This window comes from Zalophus californianus, chromosome 7, assembly GCF_009762305.2.
Source record: "Zalophus californianus isolate mZalCal1 chromosome 7, mZalCal1.pri.v2, whole genome shotgun sequence".
NCBI lineage: Eukaryota > Metazoa > Chordata > Mammalia > Carnivora > Otariidae > Zalophus > Zalophus californianus.
Window position 1 is genome coordinate 119,197,458 of NC_045601.1, and position 14,529 is coordinate 119,211,986.

The 14,529-nt window shown below is 56.0% G+C and overlaps 2 protein-coding genes across 4 annotated transcripts; both read left to right on the plus strand.

Moving 5' to 3' along the window:
* The first annotated feature begins 768 nt into the window (after window positions 1-768).
* On the plus strand, window positions 769-3,843 carry NRM (nurim). Of its 3 annotated transcripts, none has more exons than XM_027602521.2 (4): window positions 772-1,066; window positions 1,616-1,812; window positions 2,426-2,602; window positions 2,963-3,843. In XM_027602521.2, the coding sequence occupies exons 1-4, from the start codon at window positions 934-936 to the stop codon at window positions 3,242-3,244; spliced, it is 789 nt and encodes a 262-aa protein (XP_027458322.1). In that variant the 5' UTR covers window positions 772-933; the 3' UTR covers window positions 3,245-3,843. The 3 variants fall into 3 exon arrangements, with proteins under 3 accessions (XP_027458325.1, XP_027458322.1, XP_027458323.1); XM_027602522.2 differs by lacking the exon at window positions 772-1,066 and adding an exon at window positions 1,179-1,492; XM_027602524.2 differs by lacking the exon at window positions 2,426-2,602 and having other exon boundaries at window positions 769-1,066.
* Window positions 3,844-4,657: 814 nt separating this feature from the next.
* PPP1R18 (protein phosphatase 1 regulatory subunit 18) lies at window positions 4,658-13,388 on the plus strand. Its single transcript, XM_027602520.2, has 4 exons — window positions 4,658-4,769; window positions 5,817-7,488; window positions 11,664-11,874; window positions 12,505-13,388. The coding sequence occupies exons 2-4, from the start codon at window positions 5,845-5,847 to the stop codon at window positions 12,522-12,524; spliced, it is 1,875 nt and encodes a 624-aa protein (XP_027458321.1). The 5' UTR covers window positions 4,658-4,769; window positions 5,817-5,844; the 3' UTR covers window positions 12,525-13,388.
* Window positions 13,389-14,529: the final 1,141 nt, after the last annotated feature.

Below are 14,529 nucleotides of genomic sequence, written 5' to 3' on the forward strand. Positions count from 1 at the left end.
CTACTGTGACTAGGTCCTTAGCAACATGATCTTTAATTCTGACAGAGGAAAACCTTACTTTTACTTTGCTTTTCAGATATATTAGTCTAGGTATTACAAAGAGGTCTGAAGGAAAAATGTGTTCAGACAAAAGGTCTTAGTGATTTTTCACTACTATGTGGGGTCAGACTAATAAGCTTGCAGAGTGAAGTCATAGTGAATTATCACAGGCTTGGATAAAATTAGGCTGCTACAAAGTTTAACAACAAATAAAATATTCTATCATAAGTATTTTAACACTGTTACTCTCATGATTACAAATCAACAGCCTTTGGCATTATTAGAAATAATCTGTGTCAGAGAAGTTTTCTGTCCTCGGCAAGTGGAGAGAGTAAGTTATGGAATAAACATTACTTTATGGTAAAATAGTCACTAACTCTTTAACAAGATGTAATAGGTGATTCAGAGCTTTGGGTTCTCAGCCTAGGTCAACAATCTTCCGTTCTCTCACCGTTTACTATTGAAGTGTTAACTGAGGCTTTGTAACCTCCGACTCTGGCTAGGTTTTCTGGCTAAGGTTACAGAAAAGGGGACTCATAATTCTCGGTTTCTACAAGAACCCTGAAAGAGAGGAACTGTCTTCATTTTAGATGAGACAACCAGCCGAGCTGCGACTCAACCCACACGAGTGGCTGCGGAGCCGCTGCCCTTTCCTCTTGTCACTCGGAATTCTAACTTTCCCCTCTGTGACGCAGCGACTGCCGGCTCCGTAAAGGCACCCGGACCCGCCCTGCGGGCAGAGAAAAGGGCGCGCTGCGGGCGCGAGCCCTGGCATTTGAGCGAGGGCGCTCCGCCTTCCTGGGCAGGGACCCTGGGAGGGGGCGGGGGCGGGGCGGGGCCTGTGGCCGCGGGAATCCCAAGCCCGTCCCCTTCCCCACCCCTCCGTGTGTCGCCATGGCCCCAGCTCTGCTCCTGATCCCTGCTGCCCTCGCCTCTTTCATCCTGGCCTTTGGCACTGGAGTGGAGTTCGTGCGCTTTACGTCTCTTCGGCCACTTCTTGGAGGGATCCCGGAGCCTGGTGGTCCGGGTGAGCGGGAGGGATCGAGGATGAGCTCTGGGGCTGGAGGTGGAGCCGGACGAGAGGGAGGGAGGGCGGGGCCTGGAGACAAATGACAGGGGAAGTCCGGGAGAGGGAACTAGAGCCTGAAAGCCGGAGAAGCCGGAGAAGCTTCAGGGCAGACCAGAGAGCTAAATCAGGAACCCAGGGATTAGAGGTTTGGAGAGGCAAGAGAGTGAGGACTGAGTGGGGTGGAAAAGGGCGATAAGCGGAGGAAAGGAAAGTGCTTTTAAGGAGAGGACTATGGAGCGGAGAGTGTTCAAAAGAGGGAGTATTTGGAGTAGCGAAAGAAGAGGGTCAGTCCAGCGGTTGCCCCTCCAGCCGTGCTTTTTGTGACTATATAGGAATCCTCCTCCCCACTCTGAAGGAGGAAGAAGCAGGGAATGGAAAAGCAAGGTGGGCAAAGCCTGGAGAGGAAGCATTACGGGGACATGGCCTGGGGCCCCAAAAGGAGAGCAGGATTGGGGGTGTTTCCCACAACCCTCTTGATCTTTTGTCCCTTTCTCCGACTCCCTCTAGATGCCCGCCAGGGATGGCTGGCTGCCATGCAGGACCGCAGCATCCTTGTCCCCCTGGCCTGGGATCTGGGTCTCCTCCTACTATTTGTGGGGCAGCACAGCCTCATGGCAACTGACACAGTGAAGGCGTGGATGTCTCGATATTTTGGGGTCCTTCAGAGGTCACTGTATGTCGCATGCACTGCCCTGGCCTTGCAGGTATGAGGCTTTGGCCACTCAGTCCCAAGGGAAACTACCTGTGAGAAGAGTGTCCTAGATTGGAGGGGCAAGGACCTTAGCCTTCTGAAAATGTGGGTTTAGGACAAGAACGAGGGTGTTCAGGACTTTCATCTCTGCTTCCATTCCTCCACAGCACATATCCTCCTTATCAAGAATGGTGTACCTTTCCTCATTCCCCAAGCAGATATATGTGCATTCTCACCTTTGCAACTTTGTTCATGTTGTTCTGCTTGAGATCCCCTCGGTAACACCTCTTTCAGTGCTACCCTTTCTTCAAAACCACTTCCCTAGGTTTCAAGAGAAGGCTTCCCAGTTAGCATTCATTTGTCTTCTCAGTGAGTGCGTGGCATAAGCTACTTTATGTACCTATCCAGTCATCACCCCATCCGTTCTGCAAGTCTTCAGGGTAGATACAGGTCATCCTTACATCCTTGGGACCCCACCTAGCACCCTCTCTGTGGTGACTGTTTGTTTGTGATGCTCATGGTGGAGGTGCAGAGAGGTGCAGACCAGCCTGGGGTGGGGGCAGCCTCTGGGTCTAGGTCTTTCAAGGGTAGGCTGCTGAGATACCCAACCGCTCATCGTTCCCCAGCTGGTGATGCGGTACTGGGAACCTGTACCCAGAGGCCCTGTGTTGTGGGAGGCTCGGGCTGAACCATGGGCCACCTGGGTGCCCCTGCTCTGCTTTGTGCTCCACGTCATATCCTGGCTCCTCATCTTCAGCATCCTTCTCGTCTTTGACTACGCCGAGCTCATGGGCCTCAAACAGGTGAGGCTGCCAGATTCCTACCTGAGACCTCTGATTCCTTCTAGAATGCTTTTTCCCTTCTAAGGCTTTCCCTCCTCCTTCTCCCATGCTCTTCCACCTTCCTCTTCTTTCAACTCCCTCACCTACTTCCCTTTCTTATAAGATAGTCTCCCCTCAGCTTTCTGTCGAAGACCTGAAACCATGGGCTTCCTGGGACTGGGGAAGGTTCATGAGCCAGAGATGAGGATCAGGGGCCCAGGTCTCAGAAGGGTGGTTCTTGGGCCTGAGTTACAGAAGGGAAAGTTTCCTGGAAGGGGAGGAAAGAGGTAACTAAGTTGCAAAAGGGGCTTGATCCCATTTCTAAGCTGTTCTCCCTCCTAGGTGTACTACCACGTGCTGGGGCTGGGTGAGCCTCTGGCCCTGAAGTCTCCCCGGGCTCTCAGACTCTTCTCCCACTTGCGCCACCCAGTGTGTGTGGAGCTGCTGATGGTGCTGTGGGTGGTGCCCACCCTGGGCACTGACCGCCTCCTCCTTGCTCTCCTCCTTACCCTCTATCTGGGCATGGCTCACGGACTTGACCAGCAAGACCTCCGCTACCTCCGGGCCCAGTTACAAAGAAAACTCCACCTGCTCTCCCGGCCCCAGGAAGGTGAGGCCGAGTGAGGAGCTAACCTGGTTCCAAGCCCTGCACTTCCTCTCCTTTAACATCCAGGCCCTGGCTGCTTCAGACCAGAGGCCCAAATCTATGGACTGAAGGGGCTATCCCTTCCCCTGCTTGAGCCTCCACTCCTTGGGCCCAGCTCCATACCCTAAATTCTGAGTTTCAACCACTGGACTCCAAGATCTACTTCTTACCAGCCAGGAAGAGGGGGTGGGGAACTTATCTGTCTCCTCACAGTTTAGGGCTTGACTCCCCCCTCCACCTTAAGAACCTCCTTATAAGGACAAAGGGTGGCCCTGACCACTTCCCTCCCACTGTTACTCCCTTCTGCACCTCAGGGATCCCCTTCTCCTCCTCTGGCTTCCCTTTCTAGGAGTGGTACTAGGGTCTGCAGGTTTGATGGTAATGCCTGCCCTTCCAGGCTCCAAGTGCCAGCCCCCTGGCTAGCCTTGCCATCTCCTTAGGCCCTGGCCCTGGGCTCTGTCCTCTAACCTAGTGGAGAGGATCCTCCCACTCTTCATTTTGGGTGACTAAGAGCTCTCTGCTGTCCTGAGGAACACGTGCAGCAGAAAAATAAAATTCAGCCTGTTTTTTCTACGTATGATATGCAGTCTATCAGTGTCTCTGTAGCTAGAGGGTTGACTTTGGGAAGGAAGGCTAGCGGAGCCCGGGCACGCCAAACTCGAGTCTGGGCAGCCACCGCGCCCTCTGGCGACCGCTGGGCGGCGGCCACTCCGGCAGACCCACCCCCACCTCCCCAGGGCGGCCCAGTCCCCCTTCCTCCAAATCCCCCAATTTCCCTCGCTGCAGACCAGGGGACCCATGGGAGACAGGTTGAAGCTAAAGAGTGGGGCAGCGGCTCAGGTGGGGGAGCCAGTTTCCATGGCCGTTGGCTTCCGAGTACCTCTCCTGCCACCCCGCTCTCCACGGGCCCACCACAGCCTGGTGGCGGCCCTGGACCCCGCAGTAACAAAGGCTGGCCGGGGGAGGCGAAAGCGTGGGGAGGAGCGGCAGGAGATGGGAAGGGCGGGCCCGGCTGTAGCAGCTGCTGCTTCCTCTGCAAGTCCCTCGAGGGGCCTGAGTCACGGGCGGCTGCCTTGGGTCGGCGAGCTCGGGGCGAGGGTCCGGACACCTGGGTTCTCCAGGCTACCGAGAGGGAGCGGGGTGGGGTCCCCGGGGACAGAAATGGAGGGCCGGGCGTTGAGGCGGGAAAAGGGGAGTCCGCGACCCTAGCCCCACGCGGGGGTCTCTGCAGCGAGGCCCCGCCCCTCGGGCCCCGCCCCGCGCCCCCTTCCCTCTCCCCATTGTCCTCAGACAAAGCGGTCGCCGCCCCCCGCCCGGCCCCCAGGTCTCTGTCTGCGTCCCTCCTCCTCGACTCCCTCTTTCCCTCCTCCTCCTCTCCTTCCCTCCTCCCCTCCCTCCTGTCTCCGGATCTCCCTCGGTCCCACTCTCCTCCTCTTCCTCTCTCCTCCTCCCTCCGGACGCCAGGCTCCTCCGCACCCCCTCCCCTAGGAGCCCCGCTGGCTTGTGAGTTGACTGAGGGGCTTCAGACTTGGGGAGGGGGTGTCTCCTGTCTCCTGTCCCCGGCCCGGACCTTGGGCTGTCTCCTCTTTGTGCCGAGATTGCCTGTCTGAGCGGTCCGAGCTGGGTGGGAATGGCCGGCTATGTCAGGGTTCCCTGAGAGCGGAGACCCGGGCATTGGACTGGCAGGCTCGGGAGAGCAGAGCCGTGGAGCGGGTCCTCCGCACGCCACGGCCCCGGGCCCGGCCGGTGGGAGGCAGGCGGCGGGGACGGGACGGGGTGGGGGTGGACGCCAGGGTTCTGGGAACGTGCTGGCAGCCCAGACACCCGGGTTCCGAAAGTCCCCAAGGGAGGGTATTCCCCCCCCACCCGCCCCGAGCTGCCGGGGGGCGGAGTGCCGGGTGGTGGCTGGGGGGCCGGAGAGGCGTGGCCGGAGCGGAGCTGGGAGGGGAGCCGGGACCTCCGGAGCCCGCGCTGAGACGCGCCCGGGCGCCCGCGGAGCTCCATTTCCCCTGTGCCCCCTGATTCCCCTGCTCCCCTAGACCTCTCCACTCCCCGCCCCTCCTCACCTCCCCGACACCCCCTCAGGTCCCACCACCCCCTCTCGGGCGGGATTCCCTGATCTCCCTTCCCACTCTAACCGCCTCTGGGGTAACGGTGGGGAAACCTCGCCTGAACCCTACCCCCCTCACCCCCGACCTCTCTTTTCTCTCTCCTCTCTCATTACGACTTATTTTTCCGCCCTCCTCTCCTCTCACATCCTTGGGACTGTCTCTGATACCACTAACCCCGCGCTGCCAAATCTGACTCCTGCCTTTTTGCCCCGAATCTCTATTCTTCCTCTCAGGGCCACGACCCCACCCCCACTTGGCCCACAGCTTTTTCACTTTCTGTTTTCCCCTTTCTTTGCCCTCCATCTTCTCACTCCTTCCGTCTGTCTTTACCCTCAGCTCCTGTGCCCATCTCTGTGTCCCACCTCTCCCCCTCTACTTCCTCTCCCCCCACCCCCAGTCTCACCCCCTGGAGCCTCTCTTTCCTGTTGTCTGGCCCCAGCACTCCCCACCCTCACCTCAGCGCGACCATGGCCACCATCCCAGACTGGAAGCTACAGCTGCTAGCCCGGCGCCGGCAGGAGGAGGCAGCCCTTCGTGGCCGGGAGAAGGCAGAACGGGAGCGTCTGTCCCAGATGCCAGCCTGGAAGCGGGGGCTCCTGGAGCGCCGCCGGGCCAAGCTTGGTCTGTCTCCTGGAGAAGCTAGCCCTGCACCTGGGACTACAGAGGTTGGACCTCCAGACCCAGATGAGTCGGCCGTCCTCCTAGAGGCCATTGGGCCGGTGCACCAGAACCGATTCATTCGGCAGGAGCGCCAGCAACAGCAGCAGCAGCAGCAGCAGCAGCAGCAGCAGCAGCAGCAGCGGAATGAAGAGTTACTTGCAGAGAGAAGGCCTGGGCCTTTGGAGGCCCGGGAGCGGAGACCCAGCCCTGGGGAGATGCGGGATCAGAGCCCCAAGGGAAGAGAGTCAAAAGAAGAGCGGCTCAGTCCCAGGGAGGCCAGAGAGAGGAGGTTGGGGATAGGGGGAGCCCGAGAGTTGAGCCCCAGGCCCTCAGAGGCTTTGGACTGGAGGCAGAGCCCAGGAGAGGCTGGAGACAGGAGCTCCAGACTGTCAGAGGCCCGGAAATGGAGGCTGAGCCCCGGAGAAACTCCAGAGTGGAGTCTGAGACTGGCAGAGCCTGGAGAACAAAGCCCCAGGAGAAAAGAGGTGGTGGAAAGTAGACTGAGCCCAGCAGAGTCTGACAACCAGAAGTTGGGGCTGACAGAGTCCCATAAATGGAGGCTTGACTCTGGAGAGTCTCAGGAACAGAGTTTGGTACAACTGGAGGCATCAGAGTGGAGGCTGAGCTCAGAAGAAGAAAGAAAAGACTGTTCAGAGGAATGTGGGAGAAAAGAAGAGAGACCAATTCCAAGGCTGGCCTCAGAAGAGGTTACAGAGCTGCCAGAGACCCTGACAAGGGAGGCTCCAGACAGCAGCTCCGGAGCAGTGGAGGCAGCAGAGCAAAGGCCCAGCCCTGTGGAGGATGGTGAGAGGGGCCTGAGGCTGACAGAAGGATGGAAATGGACCCTGAACTCTGGAAAGGTTCGAGAATGGACACCCAGGGACACAGAGACTCAAACTCAGAAACCAGTCCCCCCAGAGTCTGCTGAGAAGTATCTGGGGCCTCTTGGTACCGAGGCTGGAGAAGGGGAGGCTGAGAAGGAGAAGGCGGGGGCTCAGGGCAGGCCTTGGAGAACCCTGCAGAACTACAGCTCTGTGCCCTCCCCCTTCCCACCAGAGCACGCTGGGACTGGAGGCTCTAGAAGGCAGGAAGAGGAAGCAGTGGATCTCCGGCCCCCACCAGCAGCCCCTCTGTCTCCCCCACCCCCAGCCCCACCTGCCCCCCAGTCCCCTGGGGATCCCCTCATGAACCGTCTGTTCTATGGGGTGAAGGCAGGGCCAGGGGTGGGGGCCCCTCGCCGCAGTGGACACACCTTCACAGTCAACCCCCGGCGGTCCGTGCCCCCTGCAGCCCCCAGCACTCCCACCACCCCGGCCACAGCTGATGCGGCAGTCCCTGGCGCCGGGAAGAAGCGGTACCCGACTGCCGAGGAGATCTTGGTTCTGGGGGGCTACCTCCGCCTCAGCCGCAGCTGCCTTGCCAAGGGGTCCCCTGAAAGGCACCACAAACAGGTAGGGAGCAGCCAAGCCAGACTTCTCAGAAGTCCGCTCCTCAGTTCTCTCTAGCCTGCCTCCTTTCTTTTTTATACCCCTGTATTCTTGCCCTCCTCTATTCTTTCTTGTTAATTCCTGCCACCACCCTTCCTCCTCTACACACACCCTTCCTTCTTATAGAGTTCATTTTCCATTCATTTCCAAGCCCAAGGATCCTGCCCCAAATCAAGGGCTGCCCCTGGGTGTGTCTCACGGGGTGTGCCCAGGCTGCTCGCTCTTCATTCCCTCAGGCTCTGGGTCCCACCCTCCCCGCCCCCTCAGCTCCCCCCACACCCCCTCCCGCCGCCCCGTTTCTCCCCTTCCTTTCCTCTGAGTCTGTGACCGAACACAGCCCTTCTGGTGGGAGACCTGAACCAAGGCTACAGCCTAGAATCTCTGAGAGCAGGGTCATCAGGTTGAAAGCACATACAGCCTTCCAAGGGAGTGAATGTTGGGGCAGGAAGCCTCAAGAGGCACACGGGGTGGCTTTGGGGTTCTAGGGAGAAATGGCAGGGAGAAGTGAGTGGAGGAAAGTCTCAATCCCAACGCAGAGAGAGGCCAGAGCTGAACGAGGAGACGTCCTAGGGTGGGGGCGGGGGAATGGAATAGGGCTGGAGAGCAGAGAGAAGACTTTTGAACCCCGAGTCTGCTCCATGGGAGAGGCGCACACAGAGGCCATTTGAAGTGGGTGACCTCAGGGTTGCACACCCCCAGCTGGGCCACTGCTTTAGACAGTGCTCCCTTCTCTCTTGGGACAAGAAAAGCTTTCTCTTCTTCCAAAATACCCCCGCTCCGTACTCCCCTTCTTCCTTCCTCCCTGGGCTTCCCCTCCCTCCCCAGGACTGGCTCAGCAGTTGGTTTTCCCCTTTTCCCCCTCTTCCTGCTGCCCTGGCCTCTCCCTCCCTTTGGGGTAGCAGAAGAGAGAAGTGAATTTGGAGGCGCGGTGCTGAGAGCAGGGAATACAATGGGAGTTGGGGACAGGGGTGGGGGCTGAGGCCAGCAGAAGGTCAGAGGTTAAAACTGGAAAAAGGACAAAGTGCAGGAAGTGGGAGCAGCCAGGCTTCTTGCCCTGGCTTCAGCCCAACCCCTTCCTTACACACCAACTAGTTTCCAGCTTGAAAATCTCTAAGGAGAGAGAGGTCCTTGCACCTAACACATCTCCCCAGGGACTGGGAAGCCCTTCCTGGTCGCCAGTCCTCATCTCATCTGACATCCTCAGATTTGGTTTTTTTGTGTGTCCTGTCAGTGGGAAACCACAGGGACCAAAGACCTAGATCGAGCTTGCGGGTCACTTGGTCCCCCAATTCATCTTCATGGGAAGCTCACGCTCCCATCCGGAGCCATGGCACCAGAGTCTATCCTGAGCACTCTGACTGCTGCCAACCCTGTCCCCTTCGGGCTGGGCAGGTGTAAGGAGGTGGGTCCGGAGCTGCCAGGATGAGCTGTTCAGACAAGTCACTTGCTACTGAGGTTGGCCTGTGCCTTTGGGGAGGAAGAGCAGAGGGAGGCATGAAGTTTGGGGTCCAAAGCATATGAGTGCAAGGCAGGACCTGTGACAGTGACCCTACCTAGGTCAGGGAGTAGGGGAGCCGGAAGCAGATCACCCAAACAGGAAGCCTGGGGGTGGGGGCCGGAAGGCTGGTAGGGCTGAGTGGGGAACCGCTGGGCCCTGGGCCTGCCAGAACTGCTCAGGATGTGGTGAGAGAATAAGGAAGCCCTGGCTGCTCTGGGGGTGGGGGTGGGGAGAAGCAGCACAGAGTTTTCGAGACCCAGACACCTCCCCCTCCACCCTGTGTCAGGCCTCCTTCCCCTCTCTCTGCACCCTGCTCAGCAGGGACTAGCATGCCTTGTCCCAGCTCTGACCCAGCCCACTTGCTTGGGGACCAGAGGACCGCCCCCCCTTCCCTAAATAACTTCTGTTTGCAAGCTAATGCCATCAAACATATCCTTGCCACGGAGAGAAATCCCAGCCCTGCCCTGTGGCTGGTGCCCTTCCCCAGAGGCCCTTCTAGCTGAGAGATGGGCTCCTCCCCTCTCTGGCCCCCTTGTGACTTTATATAGCTGATGGGAGAGGAGCAAGTGAGTCACACCCCTCTGTCCCCCCCCACCCCCCCACCCCGCCCCAACTCCCATGCAGTCTGTGCATTCCTGAGAAGCCCAGTCAGAAGTTGGGGCGGGGGTGAGGGGTGGAAGGGGGCGGTGAGGAGAGAAGCAGGGTTGGGGAAGAAAGAAAACATGACTGAGAGCAAATAAAATGAATCCTTTTTCAGAGTGGATAATAAACTGTGGAGCTTGTTATCCCAAAAGGGGATGTGAAAAGAAAACAAATGGGTCCCCAGAAGTTTGGGTAAATCTGTCAATAACAGAACCAGAAGTGATCCCTTTTGAAAAGCTGGGATGAAAGGCGTCTGGTTGCTGTCACTCATTTCTACCAGCAGCTCCACAGACAGACTGTGTACCTCCCACATTGTTCCCCAGTGTGGATTCTCTCTGGGGACCACATCTGAGGTCTGGACCAACCCTTCCTTACTCCCTAGAGCAACTTTCATGCTCTTATGGCCAGCAGACACAAGATCACAAATAAGTGAGTTCTCTGGTATGTTAGAAGGTGGTAAATGATTATGGGGGGAAAAATTAGAACAGGGTAAGTGGAACCTTGAGGGCCAGAAAGTTGGGGGAGTGAATATGAACTTTAAATCGGGTGACTGGGAGACAGGGAGCCATGGAGCTATTTGGGGGAAGAGTGTTCCAGGTAGAAGGAATAGCCAGTGCAAAGGCCCCAAGACGGGAGTGCCCCTGCTTCGAGGAACCTTGACCAGGGTGGCCAGAGCGAGAGCAGATGAGAGGTGAGGTGGGGCATGGCACAGTGGGACTACCCTGTGTACTTAGTCAGGCTCTGGCTTTTCCTCCCAGTGAGATGGCCCTAACCAGCCTTCCGGCCCCCACCATGGTTTGGAGCCTCAGAGTTCCAGCTTCCCTTGGGGACCCAGGTTTCACATTCCATACAGCCCTTAGCATCCACCTGTCCAGCCACCCTCCCGGCTTCTCTCTTCTCACACCCCAGCCCATGCGGAGATGCAAGGATGCAGGGCCCAAGCCTTGAGTTTCCCAAACAGGTGCCGGGGAAGGCCTGAGTGGATCATCCGGACCTTTCCAAGTAGTTCACATGGAATCCTTCTGTTTGTCTCCTTAATCGCTTTGGCTCCCAGAGTTAATCCCACTCTGCCCCTGCCACCTGAGCTTCTTAAAAGGGCAAAGGGGAAGGGTAGAAAGGCAGTGAGAACAGCTGGGGCTCGCCTGCTCTTGGGACAGTGTGTTTGTGGATTTTCTGCCCCCTCCAGGTCCCCTCTGGCCTTTTGCCTGTGTCTCTGTATGCCTCTCCTGGTGCATTCTCCACCCCAACCTGTGTGTGCGTGGACTTTCCTCTCTGCCCCTGTCACCTCCCCCAGCTGTACCTTGCAGGGACTCAAGGGCCCATCTCCCCTGTGTGTTAGGGGAGAGTTGTTTCCTCTGGGCCTTTTGGTAGGTCTCTTCTTCCCTCCCAGGCCCCAGCCCCACTTTGTTGTCGGTCCACTCCAGCTATAGAGGAGTGAGGCGAGCAGGAGGGCGCGGGTGTCCAGGGTCCTGGGTTTCCCAGGAACTTTAAGGGACTGAGGGTGTGGAAACCAATATGCTTGGCTTTGCTTTTGCCTGGGACTCCCTCCAGCCAGCTATTTCCTGCCAGCTCAAACTTCCCTCCTCCTCCAGGAAACCTTCCTGGTTGCCCTCGCGATGCCCAAAGAGTCAGTTCTAATTACAGGAGTTATCTCCATGTATCTTCATTTCTTTTTACTCTTCCACCACCCACAGTCTAAAGAGTAGGGACCCGAGTCCTGTATTACCCACCTCTGACACCTCTGCCAAAGCTCAGGCCAAAGTCTGATGTTTTGGAAATATGATAGAAGAGGGAAATTCTGGGATTAGAGAGCCTGTGTCAAAAGGAAAACTCGACCCCTAGGTCCCAGAGTGGATGCGGAGGGCAAAGTCAGTAGGGTGCCCAAATCCAGCTCCCCTCCCCGACCTTGCATGTCCCCCCCCTCCGCCCCCCCCCCCCCCCCCGGGAGCTTCCCCAGGCTAACCTCGGGGGGCCTCCCCATTTCTCTTTCCACTCTCAGCTCAAGATCTCCTTCAGCGAGACAGCATTGGAGACCACGTACCAATACCCCTCCGAGAGTTCGGTGCTGGAGGAGTTGGGCCCGGAGCCAGAGGCTCCCAGTGCCCCCAGCCCCCCAGCGGCCCAACCCGACGATGAAGAGGATGAGGAGGACCTGCTGCTGCTGCAGCGGGAGCTCCAGGGCGGGCTGCGCACCAAGGCCCTGATCGTGGGTGAGCGAAGGCTCGGCCTGGCCGAAGGCACCCCCTGGTGTTCATGGCGGACACTGCGGTCCAGGAGGGAAGGGGAGGAATTAATAACGTTGGTGCTTGGAAGAGACTTGACCTCTAGCCCCACCCGCTCCTTTACAAGTGGGGAAATCGAGGTCTTGGGAACTGAAGTGCCCAAGGGGTCTCCAGATTTCAAAACCAGGACTCTTTCTGAGCGCTCTAGTGTGGTTAAAAACACAGGGTTTGGGTCAGACAGGCCTGCATTTGAATTCCATCTTGTGGTGTATGTAACCTCCAGGAAAGCACTGACCTCTGGTCTCCGTTTATTAATTATGAAATGGGGTTAATAATAACCACCTCCTGGGGTTTACTGAGAGGGTTCGGTAATTTTTGTGAAGCACCTTGGAACTATGGCTGGTCATCAAATGACTTCGCCTCATCTGGGGTTATTATGGGATTAAACAAGTTGTAAGAAGGCCTGGCGCAGAATGCAAGCTAAATGGGTGATGGCCGCTGTCCCTGCAGTGGCCTTCCAAGCGCTCGGCATGGAAGATCAGTGCAGAGAATAAGTGGGGAAGATGGGGGGCAGAGGCCCTCACTCATTCTCTACCATTATTGCCTCCTCTCCCACAGATGAGTCCTGCCGAAGGTGACCCTCTGTCAACATAGGGTCTATACCCACCCTTTCCCAGAACTGAAGATCCTGGAGCCCAGAAGATTGAGAACAGAGAGACCCTGAACATGAGCTTGGCCAGGAAGGGCAACCAACATCTTCCAACTTGCTTTCCTCATCCTGTTTATGGGGGCAGAGCTAGTCACCCAGTTTCCACCCTCACCAAAGGTCCCTGGTATGAGTGTGTCAGACGTGCTGGTGGCATCCTAGGTGATTCAAAAGTGAGCATCAAGTCCCGAGGAGGATCACAGTGCTCACTGGGGCTGGAGGTGGAGCACCTCCTCCAACTCCACTGGTACACTCTCCCTTCAGCTTCCCTTGACTCCCTACCACCCCCTGGGGGCTCTTAGGATTTAAGCACTCATCCTGGATAGCTTGCCCCCACTCCATTTACAGGCCCCTCTCCTTCCTATTCCTTAGGCCACTGCCCCTTTGTTTACACCTCCTGCCTCCTCTCTTGACCAGCAGCCTGGTTTACAAACCCCATTAGCTCCCAGCCCCCACCTGCCAAAGTCCCAGGTTTACAACCACACCTACTTGTTGAGTCCATGTGGAACCCTCCCCTCTGTCCCTGGCAGCTGCCTCATTGGGGGTGTGGCTTCCTCCACTTTTGCTCAGTATTACTGTACCTCAGTTTTCCCCAAGAAGGAAGGCTGGGAATCTTAGCCCTGTACCCCCATCCAGTTATTTAATTCTGTTCCTCCTAGTGGTCCACAACTGAATTGAATTGCAAGGGTGAGGGGTGACTAACAGGGCACCTCAATTCTTCTTCCCCATTTCTCCTTCCTTATCCACTGCCTGTTTGTTTTTTAAGTTTTCCATAATAAAATGGAGATCTCTCCAATTCTCCTGCTGCTTTTCCTTCTTGAGCAAAAAAAGTGCTGGTGGGGGAGGCTGTGTGTTCCTCCTTCCAAGCCTCTCCCATCTTCCTATTGGCCATGAAGAGGTAGTGGCCAGGGCTGCAGGAGGGAAAAATGATGGAGATGGAATAAGAACTCAGTGTTGACATCATGAAAGGGCTCTGGGAGAGCCCCGTAATTGTTTCTCAAAGGATGAGCAGGAAAAGGACTGATCTGAGGGAGGGTAGGAGGAATCCGCTAAGCTGGGAGTCCTGCAAGAGCACACTGTCAGTTGGGTTTAATGAAGCATCCCCACGCCGCACAAAATTATTCCGAGTACACTTGCAAAGTGATTACTAGAATGAATGAATGGACAACTATATGAATAGATGAAAAGAGCTAAAATACTGGAAGCAGAGGACACTCTGACTTCAAGGATTCCAGTATTTATTTAGAAGCCTGCTAGAAGCAGCTGGCTAGTTCGTGTATAACAATGGCTAATCTAGGGGCATTTACTCCAAGACTCAGGACCATAATATAGAGTATATGCAGTTTCCTGAAAAAGAGTCTCTCACAGACAATGGGTTTTATATTCCTAAAGGTTTAACTAAGAACTGTTGATAATTCATGGCTTTGTTGCCCAACTATAGTTAATTGGGAGATTTTCCCATTTCAAAGAATTTCTCTCTTTTACAAATGTGGCAGGTCTATAGTTGACTTATCAGGTCATTTTTTTTTTCTTTTTTTCAGTTTGCTAGGGTAGTAAAGACATGTTTGAGTAGTTATTCCACTACAGGAATTTTTCTCAGCTTAGAGGAGACTCCCTTTTACGAAGTACAAAATAAATAAGACAAATTGATTTTAAACCTATATCAAAGTCTTTAATTTACTAGCAAAGGAACAACGAAGGTGTTAAAACAATGAGCCAGTTTAGAGAGGGTATGAGTATGGAGGGAAACAATGCTTACACTAGTAGCTAATTAGGTAAAGATCCTAATCAGTTTTGACCTAGGAAACCAGAGAGGCTGGAAGCTCTGAGATGCCAGGGGTGCCCACAGTCCATCTCAGAAACAAAACAATGCATCTGAGAAGTCAATGCTAAGGAGCTATTGGAATAGCAATATTTCATTTCCCAACAGTAGTGTC

Coding starts and splice junctions, on each gene's coding strand:
- NRM (XM_027602521.2), top strand. CDS start 934: ATGGCCCCAGCTCTGCTCCTGATCCCTGCTGCCCTCGCCTCTTTCATC. Junction 1,813..2,425: donor GCACTGCCCTGGCCTTGCAG/GTATGAGGCTTT, acceptor ATCGTTCCCCAG/CTGGTGATGCGGTACTGGGA. Junction 2,603..2,962: donor AGCTCATGGGCCTCAAACAG/GTGAGGCTGCCA, acceptor TCTCCCTCCTAG/GTGTACTACCACGTGCTGGG.
- PPP1R18 (XM_027602520.2), top strand. CDS start 5,845: ATGGCCACCATCCCAGACTGGAAGCTACAGCTGCTAGCCCGGCGCCGG. Junction 7,489..11,663: donor CTGAAAGGCACCACAAACAG/GTAGGGAGCAGC, acceptor TTCCACTCTCAG/CTCAAGATCTCCTTCAGCGA. Junction 11,875..12,504: donor CACCAAGGCCCTGATCGTGG/GTGAGCGAAGGC, acceptor CCTCTCCCACAG/ATGAGTCCTGCCGAAGGTGA.